Raw genomic sequence first — 12,165 nt, 5'->3', positions numbered from 1 at the left:
GGGGGTAGAGTAGAGTTAGTTATACACTTATCTCACAGTCTCACATTTTATTTCATGAACTAAAGCATTATCATCATATTGTGGGTCTTCAGAGTCAATAGCTTTCCCAGACTTTACTAGCAACACATGAACATACCAGGAGCCATTCTCTTGTATACTCTAATACAAACCAATATGGCAAAAGATGCATGTAATGATAGAGTATGCTTATGGACAATACTACTCATTGTCTTATATTAAGTAAATTATACACACAGCTATTTTTGCTTAAGAATATGTCTTATGAAATAATTGTTAGTGTTAGAAGGCATATGTGTATATTGCTTGTTTATTGCTAATTTTAGATGCTTACTTTAAAATATACATGAGATGTCACTGACAGGATGTATGGCAATGTAATATAGTAACAGTAAAGGTAATGTATTGTTAAAAATTGCTCCGAGAGATTTCTCCATTTTTACAAAATTTTCTGATACATATACATGTTCTGATGTCATGTAGCAAGTTCCAGCTGATTCCAATTTAATTTGGATTTTTTTACTAATTTTAAAAGTTACTCAAAAATCGGGCAAAAGTCCCTGTACTATAGTACAGGGTTTCTGGCCAAATTTCGCCAAAAATGACAAAAAAAAATTCTTAATTTTTATAATTTTTTCTGATACATATACATGTTCTTATGTTGCGTAGCAAGTTTCAGCTGATTCCGATCAAAATTGGATTTTTTACAAATTTTTAAAACTTGCTCCAAAATTTGGCTGACAACAAAATTATTAAAAATACAATTCATGTGTACATTAAGCTTCATGTGTACACGCTTCGTGTGTACATACATCAAGTTGTTTGTATACACTAGTTAAGAGAGTGGGTGCATAATATTTTATTATTCTCTTGTTTACATTTCAACGTATTTCTAGTAAATATGCTAATAATTATTTGCACACAATTAATCAATTAGTGGTCGTCATGGTAATGATATGTGTAACTATGGCTACCGTTGGTACAGATACAGTGACATCACTGGTTCTCGATCCATCGCCCAGCGGTCCATCGTCCCAGTTACCATACTCCAGTGGTACGCTCCATATCAGCTGAGCCGAGTCCAACGCCAGCTCATCTCCTTCAACATCAGTCAAGTACAACTGTAGCTCCTATTATTAATATTACGATAATATAAACAAGTGCCACGCCCACATGCCAACTCACAGCTTGTTCACCAAAACTGAAAATATTTACTGCAGCCTCCTGGGGAGATCCATCGGGTCCTGTATTATTCTTATTACTGCCCCCGCGGAAGTAGCTAGTGATAAGATAGAAGAAAGCCATCTGTATGGCCAGTGTTTTTAGCATCTGCCATCCTCCGGGACGAGGCGGCCCTTGTTGCTGCTGCTGATCTCCTCCTGTTGCTGGAGGAGCAGGAGCTACTTCACTGCTTTCAGACATTTTGACCTTTGTGGTGAAACCTAAACTATTAAACACGTGGCATGCAGTAAAGAACGCCTATAAAAACGTCACAAATTAGATCTGAATTATTTTCCTTTAAAAAGTCAAAATTAAAATTTATAATACATTAATTTTATGTTTTATTTTACAAAATCATATCCATGACCAATTCTGCAAATGCATCTTCTCTTCGTACTCTAAGCTTTTCTTTGATGTAGTCCTTCGCAACAGTTGTTATGACGTCTCTACCATACAGCTTGAAATCGTCAGATATCACTTTTAACAAGAAACCGTGCAGTGCAATACAATGCAAGAGCAAATAATTTGAACTGGTAGGAACTGGAGATGGCAATCTAAACATTGGGTTAGATTTCTTCTCTTCATTATTGTCTAGGCTTAGAGATCCTTTCTCTTCTTCATCATTAATTATTCTATACTTGTCCTCAAATTCATTTCCTAAACTAACGAGTACATAATGGAGCAAGGAAGAGACTACAATCTTATCACTCTCATCCAGTGATAGCTGGACAGCCTCGCAAACAACTGGAGGCACAATATAATAAATGTCATCTTCTGTACAGGTTTCTTGGTGTGGGGCCTGAACGACAGGGTGAGGGTAGTGGACTATGAAATTAAACTTAACTAGATTGTTCCAAGTACATGCAGCCTTTTCAATATATTCTCCTTCCGGCAAGTCTTGATAAATTTCATTGATTTTTTCCTTGAGTCCATCAATGATAGAGCTATGCACTGGAGTGCAGTAGAGGAAGCATAAGCAGCAAAGGATAAGGTGCTCCAATGGATCCAATTTAGCAAAGCCTATTAACTCGTGAGCATAAATGATGGCCGTTTTGTGAATGGTATCAGAGACATGCGACTCTGTCACATCACTGGATTTCTTCAGTGAGCCAAATCCTCCTATTCTTAAGGAAAGAGCTCGAATTTCATCCAATGACTTTTGCTTAGCGTCTGGATCGGCCTTTTCTTCTCTGAATCTTGCAGCTGCAATCTCATTAAAAGTCTTAATAATAACCTCTTGATTAAACTTCTTTAAAGTCTCAGAGATCGAAGAAGATGACATCCTAATGGAATCAGTTAACAGGGAATTAGTGATATTAATCAGTGGCGGCTGCCCACAGGCTAATTCCTCCATGAGATTAAATATCTTTTGCTCATCATTCATAGGAGCAAGATCAAACTGGCTCACTACATTATAAATGAGTCTCTGAGAGGCAGAGAGGCAGTGAACTGGTTTGATACTGTGAGTCTGATATCCACGAGTGAGGCTGTAATGACACTGCTCTCCTAGTGTCTCTGGAGTGGAGGAGAGGCTGGTAGTTAGGAGTATGTGGACATTGCATTTGGTGGTGAGCATGAGCTTCTTGAGGGGTCTCTGGATAAGAGGGAGGGAATGGAACGAGTCCAAGACTAGCAGTATCTGCTCCGTTTGAGTGTCAAAGAAATCTTCAAGGGATCTTCCGGGGCAAACAGACTGAGGTAAAAAAATAAAAATAAAAATATGGTGGTAATTGAATTTAAAAATTACATGTATTTTTACACGCTAAATAAGAAATATACTGTGCAACCAGCTCATTTGGCAAAATTTTTTGCAAAAGTCATGCATTATTTGCGAACTTAAATTTTGCATCCACAAACTCTTAAAATTTAATTGTCTGCAAATATATAGGTAAATAATATTAGATACAAATATTACCTCTTCAATATGTTGGAGAGCTGCAGTAGTGAGATCAGGTGAATGACCAGGTATCCAGTATATTCCACCTTTGTATAAGGAATGGGTACTGAAAATATAATCCTTTGCTACTTCCTGAGGACATGATCCTAAAGTACCTACCAGCAACTAATAAAAAATAAATATAAATATAAATAATGATTAAAGTTGATACACTATGCATCAGAAGAATTATAAAAGGGGAGAATTCTCTCTAAGTCATTTTTGACAAAATACTATTATAGTACAGGGACTTTGGCCTAATTTTTGAGTAATTTTAAAATTTGTAAAAAGTTCAAATTTGATCGGATTCAACTGAAACTTGCTACACAACATAAGAACATGTATATGTATCAGTAAATATTATAAAAATAAAGAATTCTCTCCTAGTCATTTTTGGTGAAATTTGGTCAAAAACCCTGTACTATAGTACAGGGACTTTGGTCCGATTTTCAAGTAATTTTAAAAATTCATAAAAAATCCAAACTTGATCGGAATCAACTGAAACTTGTTACACAACATAAGAACATGTATATGTATCAGAATATATTATAAAAATGAAGAATTCTCTCCTAGTCATTTTTGGCGAAATTTGGTCAAAAACCCTGTACTATAGTACAGGGACTTTGGCCCAATTTTTGAGCGATTTTAAAAATTCCTAAAAAATCCAAATTTGATCAGAATCAACTGAAACTTGCTACACAACATAAGAACATGTATATGTATCAGGAAAAAGTATAAAAATTGAGAATTCTCTCGTAGTCATTTTTGCCAAAATATTTTTGAGTAACTTCATGTATAATAATATAGCTCACTTGAACATCAGCTCTTTGCGGATATAATAGTGCTTTCTGTAGCTTTAGCTCTCTCTTTTTATTATTATCAAAACCAATACTCTCTGATATCCTTGGGACATAATTAGAATCAACCAAAAGGCTCTGCTTAATCTTTAACAGCTCATTCAATTGAGGGAAAGAGCTAGGATCTCCGATCCTCTTTTGTAGCTCATTCCTCTTCTCTTGGGCAGACGTATTCTTCTCAAACTGAATCTCCCTCCCTTGCAGCTGATAGCCAGACCAGTGTATGTACCCGCTGTACTTAGCATAGCAACGAATGCTGTGACACGCCTTCTGTAGCGCTCTAAAGCTAGGCAGACCATCGACCAAATACTGATAAAAGAAATGCATAAAGAACGCGGCAGACTCATCAGGGACTCTCCATAGAGACGTAAGGACAGACTGAGCACCTGCTAGCAAAAAGGACCGGGCTATTCCTTGTATGCCGTCCATCTTTACAATACCACGGCCACTATCACAGCTACTCAGTACCACTAGAGCTGCAGGGATGGTGAGGGTCTCAATATCCTGTGTAACCAGAAGGACGGACTTTGCAAACTCTGGGTCTGTTGCAACTGAGATGGGACTGGAGCCTGAGAAAATGAGAAACCCAGACGAGGCATTCCCGTGAGTGGCAAGATGAACTATCTTAGAGTGTTTAATCTTAGAGAGGACAACATTCTTCATGGCCTCTTTACCAAGGAGGGGCACAGCTCCTAGAGTGTGCGCCACACGCTGAGCCTCTTCCTCGGCATAAGGCAATCGCCCAAGGTTCCAGGTATTGCCTTGATACTGAAAAGGCGAAGTGAATGGATTCCCAACTATACAAGTATTGATAGGGTCCAATGGGAGGGTGACAAGTGGAGATGGAAGCTGCTGCATGATTCCTAATGTTAGCAAAGAACTCATTGAATGGAAACGGAAGTCATCTCCAAGAAAACGTCTGGAGCTACTATCCTGAAGCGCAGCAATAGGAATGAGATTAGTGTGACTGTCACATATTAGGATCAAGTCTTGCAACGAGGAGAAGTGCTCCGGAAGGACGACAGACTTGAGCAACCGAAGTAAAGGAGAGGCAATGAGCGAGTGAAGGTCATTGAGCAATGTGTGAGTTTCGTAGTCTATCGTATCATACATATTGAAGTTATCATCAATGAGAGTCTCACCCAGTGACTGTTTGACCAAGTGATCAAACGACTTGCCATCAAACTGCTCTGGCTCTAGGGCGACCTGTGAGAGATTAATAGAAACACTCATTGGTTGGTCCTCAACTGGGATGAGGAGCCAAATGAGTATGCGAGACCCAGTGTAAGTCATATACACTACTGGCAGGCTCTGATCCTTGACTATACTGATAATCTGAGGCAGGTCCAATGGAGTACGGAATGAGTACTTGAGATGATTTGAGTGCTTGCCTAAGAGTAGCTCTCCTAGAGTACGTGAGCGGCACTGCTCTGCACACACTAGGGCCTGCTTCCATTGGTCGAGATAGAACGAGCAGTCTTGTAGTCTTTGGAACGTACGGACGTTTGTCTCAAAGAGAGAGACAGAGAGACTCAGTCCTCTTTGAGATCCTTTGATGTCTCTGAAGGTCTGCTCGTGATGCTTCACAACTCTCTCTAGGTCGGACTGGGAGTCCCGATAATGCTTGATTAGGGAATCAGGCAACATAACAAACTTGTGTTCTTCTTCTGAGTCTTTCACGTCAGCTCCAATGAATATTAAATTTGATTTCTTTCCAGTAGTAAGCTCTGCATTACCTACACCATCTCTTAGGTATTTCTGTCTTTCTTCTTCTGCTCTTTCGAATCTGGCACACCCTCTGTTGTGGTATGCAGTGACGTGTGTTGCCCTGTCTTTACTGATGGTCAGTGTCTCTGTGTAATGAACTATAGCTTCAGAGTATTTGTTCTCAAGCATAAGGAGATTACCAAGATTACCATATACCCTATAAAGATAAAAATTAAATAATTAGGAGAGAAATTCTATGGTATTGGCATTATTTTTTAAACACTTGTAACTAAAAAAGTTATTAAACTATTTGACAATAACACAATTATCACAATTTTTGACAATTATTAGTCACAAACTAACCTTGCTTGTCCTGGCAGATCATTCCCATAAATTGCCTGATTAAGTCCTAGTTCATAATATTCCCTTGCTTTATCATAGCAGTTTGCTGACTGATAGGCAGTCCCCAAGTTATTATAAGCTCTCCCAATAGCCTGAGGGACTGGCTCATGCTCTAAAGTAAGCTCAAGAGCAGTTCTCAAATGACCAAGTGCTTTATCTATATTTCCCAGTCCAAGATATGCATTGCCAACATTACCATGAGCCCAACCTAGCGAGACATAGTCTTCTAATTTATCCGAGAGTTTCAGAGTTTCCTGATACTCATTAACGGCTTTACTGAATTCTCCGAGACTCTGATAGAGGTTTCCTAAGCTCGTGTGGGCGGATAGTTTGTCTTCCCAGTCACAAGAGGAGTTCGCCAGATCCACTCCCTTGCGGAAAGCTTTAATGGCTTCCATAACCTTTGACCCGTAGCGGAGTGCCGTCCCACACTTACAATAGAGAGATGAGAGGGAGGGAATGTGGACATTGTATAAAGTGGCGCCCACGTCTGCTCCTTTGGTAACATATGATTTGGCGGATATTTCAAAATAACCAGCAGCCGAGAGAAACTTATTCTGACTGTATTCCAACTCGGCAAGATAATAGCTAACTAGTGCCAAGTTAGAAGTCTCTCCTGCTTTCCCCTCCTCTTCTTTTGCTAGCGTCTCCATCTTTAAAAAGTGAAGCATTGAGGTCTCGTAGGACGAGAGCTTGAAATACCCCAAACCCAAACCAAAGCTGACCGCCATGGCCTCAATCGGTTCCAGATCTGGAGTGAGTTTCACGGACTGTAAGACGAATATCATTTGATTGTAATCCAACGCATGATAGCAACTACTTGCCGTCTGTATCATGGTTTGGAGCTCGTCTGGAGGGTGTGGCCTCCTGTCACTATGACGACCCGTAGGGGAGATGGGAAAGGTACGAGGATGAGGGTGTCTATCGTAAGAGGAGGAGGAGGAGACTTGAAGAGAAGATGAAGAGTTATGGGAACCTCGAGCTTCATTTAGAATGATAGAGTCTGAAGGATTCTTCGCAGATAGTGTAGTGGGATTGTTAATGCGTACAGAAGAAGACAGAGGAGAGAAAGATGAACGTGGGGAATGGGATGAGCGGCTTATCACACGATGATGAGAAGAATGGCTTGAAGATGAAAAACCTAAACAAAAAGAGATTGTAATGTGCATATATGCTAAATTTCGTGACAGAATTCGTTAGTGAACTCACTGTTGTAGTAATCAAGTGACATGGAGTTTGGATCCCTGCTAGGATAGCTGCCAGCATCACTGCTAACTACTGAAGATGAAGACATGACTTTTTGTTGATCTGGTAAAGACTTGCTGAATCAGCTAAAAGCACTAATAACTAATAAGCGTAAGAAGACGGCAAGATCGACCACAATCATCATCACGTGACATACAATTAATCTAGTTATAAAATTTTATTATTTTTTATTATTAATTTTTTTTACTAAAAGACCTGCCAAAAATAACATCAGCTAAATATAGATACATACAAAATATATAACACAACAAAAAAGCAGCACTCTAGAAAAACATGCTAGCTCAAAAATATTTATTTCTCTCTCTCTATACGGCCTAGTCTTCCTTTTTATAGTCTTCTGGTAGGAACTCGGCACAAGTCTTTCTAAAATGATCCATTATTAGATAGTCCATTTTACCATGATATGTACAAAAATATCCATTGAGAACAAACGAGGCAAGAAGTGCTATTATACCAATCCACGAATAATAGCACAGTAGCAAACTACCGCCGGACAGAAATAATAGGAAAATCAATCCTTCCAGTAGTTGACACCACGGGAAATAAAGCTTGACCTCAGGGGAGGGTATGACATGAGAACTGTTACCATTTGATGTCTCATGAGCATTCCTACTCGTCCCATTCTGTATCTCTTTATCGTCACAGGGTAGCTGGACAAACTTGCGATGCTTGTAAAAAAGTCTCAGTCTCTCCTCTTTCTCAGCCCATCTCTGACGTAGCCACGCCTCTAACTCTTCTTCCGACTCGGGTAATTCCGAAATGTTGTATTTCTTGACATGATAGTGAACCTCGCTAGGAATACGTCCCTCAGAGAGGAACTCAATCTCTGTTGCTGAAAGTACGTCAGGGTATCCAACTGTCATATCATACACAGACTCGAGGCGACCTTTCTTTAGTGCCTTAATGACGTACACAAAACCTTTGGTCTTTGGATGGAGCGTGTACTCATATCTTGGTAGGCTCTTCTCGGCTGCAAACTGGTCGGATTTTTTCTGGTGGATTGGTGTGAGATCGCGTCCCTCGGGGAACATGAGGAACTGGTAAGGCTCTCCGGTGGCATTGAGATAATGGAACTTCCAAGCAAACTCTTTGTAGTCCGATTCCCAGTCTCTTGACAAGAAGGCATAGTTACGATACTGCATTGCCCAACCTTGATAGAGAGGAGAGAAGTGAATGTGAACAATAGAAGAAAAGAGAAGCATGCATTGCAGGGTTTTCCATAGGATTTCAGCATAGTGCTTGCTGGCAAATTTTTGAGTTGCTCAAAAATCTGGTTGATACTGTAGTACAGGGTATTTTACTAAAATGACTAGGAGAGATTTTTTCATTTTATAACTTTTTCTGATACATATAAATTTCTTAATGTTGTGTAGCAACTTTGAACTAATTATGATCAAATTTGGATTTTTTTTACAAATGTTTAAAGTTACTCAAAAATCAGGCCAAAGTCCCTGTACTATAGTACAGTGTGTTTAGCCAAATTTTGCCAAAAATTACTAAAAAAAATTCTCCATTTTTTAATATCTTTTGCTACATATACCATGTAGTGATTCCATCAAAATTGAATTGTCTATAAATTTTAAAGCATCTCTAATAACTGTTATGCTATCATATGGCTTGTCAGCTCAAGAAGCCTTTTCAGTTCACTTAGCATGCTTTGTGGAAAACCCTGCTGCATCATAATTTAATAACAATCAATTAATCCATCTTAAAAAATAAATTACATTCCTTTCTTTTCTCTACTTAGCTACACAAAGAAGTTCACTAACCAGCAATCGGTACACGTTTTAACGAGTTCTTAAGCATTACCATCCACCAGCTGAGGTTGCCCAGCTTCCCAGCTACATCCCAAAAGAACATCCAGTCAAAATGACAGCGATGGTTCAAAATAAAGAGACAGTGTTTATCAAATCTTCGGCTATCTCCGTAAATTTTCACTTTTATACCTAGAATGTACCCTAAAAGAAGAGAGAGAGAGAGAGAGAGAGAGGAGGGAGGAAATAGGTGAAGCTATACTTCATGCATAGCTGTTCCTCTCTCTCTGTCTCATTTCTTTCCTCATGACTTACTGGTGATAAACTGTTTCAGTAGCAATGTAGGAGGAAAAACATACAAAAAATAAGAGAAATCGATGTTTACAATAGTGAATTAATTGCTATTAAAGAGTGGGCTGTAATTGTGTTGTTAACAGTTTCATTATCACATTTAGCAGTGATAAACTAGTTTGTCATTAGGCGTTAGAGCAATAAGCAATAGTAAACAGCTTAAAGAAGGGGAAAACACATTAATCGATACACATGATGCTGTATTGTTAATCAAACACATTGTCATACTGTTGATAAAATCAGTTAAATCACTCACAGCCATGGAATTAAGCCATGATCTAATGGACCAGTCACTAAAAGTCCTCAGTTTCCTGTGCCCGACTATGCCAAGTATCCCGATAGAGAAGACATAGATGGTGAGGAAGGTAACAGGAACTGTGCTGAACGCTATGATAAACAGTGCCCAGAATATTCTGAACCCTGTGGTCCGCATCAGACGATGAAAGAGAGACGGACGTGTCTTGTCATCGAGAGGGAAGCCTCTGTGATAGACATGGCGTGCAGATTCAGGCTGAGGCTCAGGCTCACTCATGCTTTCCCTTTCAATCCAATATGGTGTGATGTCTGTGTGCTGCAATTAAATGGGAAGTCTAGGGAGGAGTCCTATGCATAAATCTAGCTAATAGACCACCCAGATCTGCAGAGTTAAAGAGAATTGCTTGCGTAAGAAGACTATTACGGTTGTAAGGCGTGGTTTACAATGAAATAAATTCCGGCCGCCATTTTGGTTGGCAACTTTCAATGGAGAGCAAACGGGACGACATAAAAACAAACCTGTATTAAGAATTCTGGAGCGAATTTGACCAAATCTTTCACAGGATAAGCTTAAGCTTAAAGGTAGCTATTCTTTCTTATAACAAGCACTTTTTAGCTATTGATAGAGCTACAGCAGGTAAGTGAGGCATTTTCTTCGTGCCTCCATTGACTTCCTTAACAAACTTGCCAACCAAAATGGCAGCCAATTATGGTGCGTGGGCGGATATCGTATATAAAATTAATGAAATTCATAGCTTTTGCAATTCTCACTCTGGGTGGTCTATAATTAATTATGGCCTCGATGCTGAAAGGTGTATGTTTTGTATTGCTCATAGTAATAACTGCTGTATTTGGGCTTCATGTTCTCTTCATTCCAGCTATTCTCACATTCTTCATTAGTCCTGGCCTCCACACCGTCTATGTGTCTGGTATACTCTATTTTTGGACACATTTAGTCTCTGTGAGTGAGGCAATGAATAATAATTATAACTTAATTATTAATATTTATAACTTAATTATTAATATTTATTATCTTTATCCATCTTATTTTAGGGTTTGTTTGGTAAGTTAAGCTATAAAAATTGGCCATGATTTTTTTCCTTTTTTAAAAAAGAACTTTTAGGCATAAGAATGAAATTAGTTGGTGACCTGAAGAAAGTATCTAAAAGTGTTCCAACTTTAATAATACTGAATCACAGGACTCGTTTTGACTGGTTCTTCCTCTTTACAATGCTTCGACATGTTGGACGACTTGGAAATGTTCGCATCATTCTCAAGTCCTCATTAAAGAGTGTACCGATTTTTGGTAAGCAATTAAAAGGATAATTTACTAAGCAGGACACAGCGTAACTTTCCATTTTTGATGTATAGGCCCGGGAACGCAATTATTAAATTTCATATTTTTAAAAAGAAAGTGGGCAGAAGACGAAGTGCATCTTACCGAATCAATTCAGTACTACGCTGATATGAAATTTCCCATGGAATTGGTAATCTTTCCTGAAGGTACAGACTTGTCTCCAGGGAATAGACAGCGTGATAAAGACTATGCCCTTAAGAATAACTTGCCTCTCAATAAATGCGTCCTGCATCCACGAACAACCGGTTTTGTTAAATGCGTAAGGACTTTAAAAGAAGAGAACAGGTATCCTTATTTTGATGTGTGTGACGTTTCTATTGGATATATTGGAGACATACCTCAAGGAGAAAGCCAGCTTGTAAAAGGTAAGTATGCATTTCTTTTTTCTTTTTAATTTTACTTTTTTGAAAGGTCATTGGCCTAAGGAAATTCATTTTCATATCAAGTATCATCCATCATCAAGCCTGCCTTCATCAGATGAAGAGCTAGGTGAATGGCTAAAGAAGAGATGGCGTGAAAAAGATGAACTACTGACACAGTTTTATGAGACCAATTCGTTCCCTGGCCCTGTTCTGAGAGAGACTTTGATGTCACGACTGAAGATTTTAGCATTATTGGTGGGATGGCTCGTGCTATGTACAGCTGTTATTTACTACTGGATACAAGCAACTTTATGCATGACAATCATAATGGGAATACCATTTGTCATTCATTACGTTGTTAACAAGCGATTTGATGGATGGGATAAGTTAATGCTAAGGAAATGGAAAGTAAAGAAAAGAGACTGAGACTATTGTAATTTATCTTCAATAGCTAATATTTTTTCAACAAAATTAATTTTTCTTACTCTTTCTAATGTAGTAGTAATTCCTGTGTAAGTAGCCTGCAAAGTGCACTGATGCTCACTGCTCCACCCTGTTTCCTTTTTTTTATATAATACACAAAAACACAGTATATTTTGTAGGTACTTTTGTAAAAAGCATTCAGTACAAGATGTACAAGACCCTTGTTTTTTGGTTATCTCTTTGCCCCTGTCTTATT

The 12,165-nt window shown here is 38.6% G+C and overlaps 4 protein-coding genes across 4 annotated transcripts in view; 1 reads left to right on the top strand and 3 right to left on the bottom strand.

The window, feature by feature from the left end:
- Window positions 1-1,498, bottom strand: part of LOC100639231 (cleft lip and palate transmembrane protein 1 homolog) — a 5,371-nt gene extending 3,873 nt beyond the window's left edge. Inside the window, exons 1-3 of the mRNA XM_019996235.1 lie at window positions 1,204-1,498; window positions 993-1,148; window positions 45-159 (exon numbers count right to left, since the gene is read on the bottom strand). Coding sequence (XP_019851794.1) covers window positions 45-159; window positions 993-1,148; window positions 1,204-1,440 — 508 coding nt within the window. The 5' untranslated portion in view covers window positions 1,441-1,498. The remainder of the gene's footprint in view (window positions 1-44; window positions 160-992; window positions 1,149-1,203) is intronic.
- Window positions 1,499-1,515: 17 nt separating this feature from the next.
- LOC109581828 (uncharacterized) lies at window positions 1,516-7,522 on the bottom strand. Its single transcript, XM_019996247.1, has 5 exons — window positions 7,351-7,522; window positions 6,103-7,282; window positions 3,988-5,956; window positions 3,155-3,301; window positions 1,516-2,932 (listed from the first exon to the last, which is right to left on the bottom strand). The coding sequence occupies exons 1-5, from the start codon at window positions 7,433-7,435 to the stop codon at window positions 1,586-1,588; spliced, it is 4,728 nt and encodes a 1,575-aa protein (XP_019851806.1). The 5' UTR covers window positions 7,436-7,522; the 3' UTR covers window positions 1,516-1,585.
- A 35-nt stretch (window positions 7,523-7,557) lies between these two features.
- Window positions 7,558-10,130, bottom strand: LOC100638979 (lysocardiolipin acyltransferase 1-like). Its single transcript, XM_011405541.2, has 4 exons — window positions 9,769-10,130; window positions 9,477-9,486; window positions 9,177-9,365; window positions 7,558-8,557 (listed from the first exon to the last, which is right to left on the bottom strand). The coding sequence occupies exons 1-4, from the start codon at window positions 10,042-10,044 to the stop codon at window positions 7,722-7,724; spliced, it is 1,311 nt and encodes a 436-aa protein (XP_011403843.2). The 5' UTR covers window positions 10,045-10,130; the 3' UTR covers window positions 7,558-7,721.
- A 408-nt stretch (window positions 10,131-10,538) lies between these two features.
- On the top strand, window positions 10,539-11,970 carry LOC100638852 (lysocardiolipin acyltransferase 1-like). Its single transcript, XM_011405540.2, has 5 exons — window positions 10,539-10,728; window positions 10,821-10,830; window positions 10,882-11,073; window positions 11,139-11,489; window positions 11,536-11,970. Exons 1-5 carry the CDS (start codon window positions 10,561-10,563, stop codon window positions 11,910-11,912), a joined length of 1,098 nt encoding a protein of 365 aa, XP_011403842.1. The 5' UTR covers window positions 10,539-10,560; the 3' UTR covers window positions 11,913-11,970.
- The last annotated feature ends 195 nt before the right edge of the window (window positions 11,971-12,165 follow it).

This window comes from Amphimedon queenslandica, unplaced genomic scaffold, assembly GCF_000090795.2.
Source record: "Amphimedon queenslandica unplaced genomic scaffold, v1.1 AMPQUscaffold_13416, whole genome shotgun sequence".
NCBI lineage: Eukaryota > Metazoa > Porifera > Demospongiae > Haplosclerida > Niphatidae > Amphimedon > Amphimedon queenslandica.
Note: the sequence above shows the minus strand (reverse complement) of the source record. Positions and strands in the feature narration are given on the sequence as shown.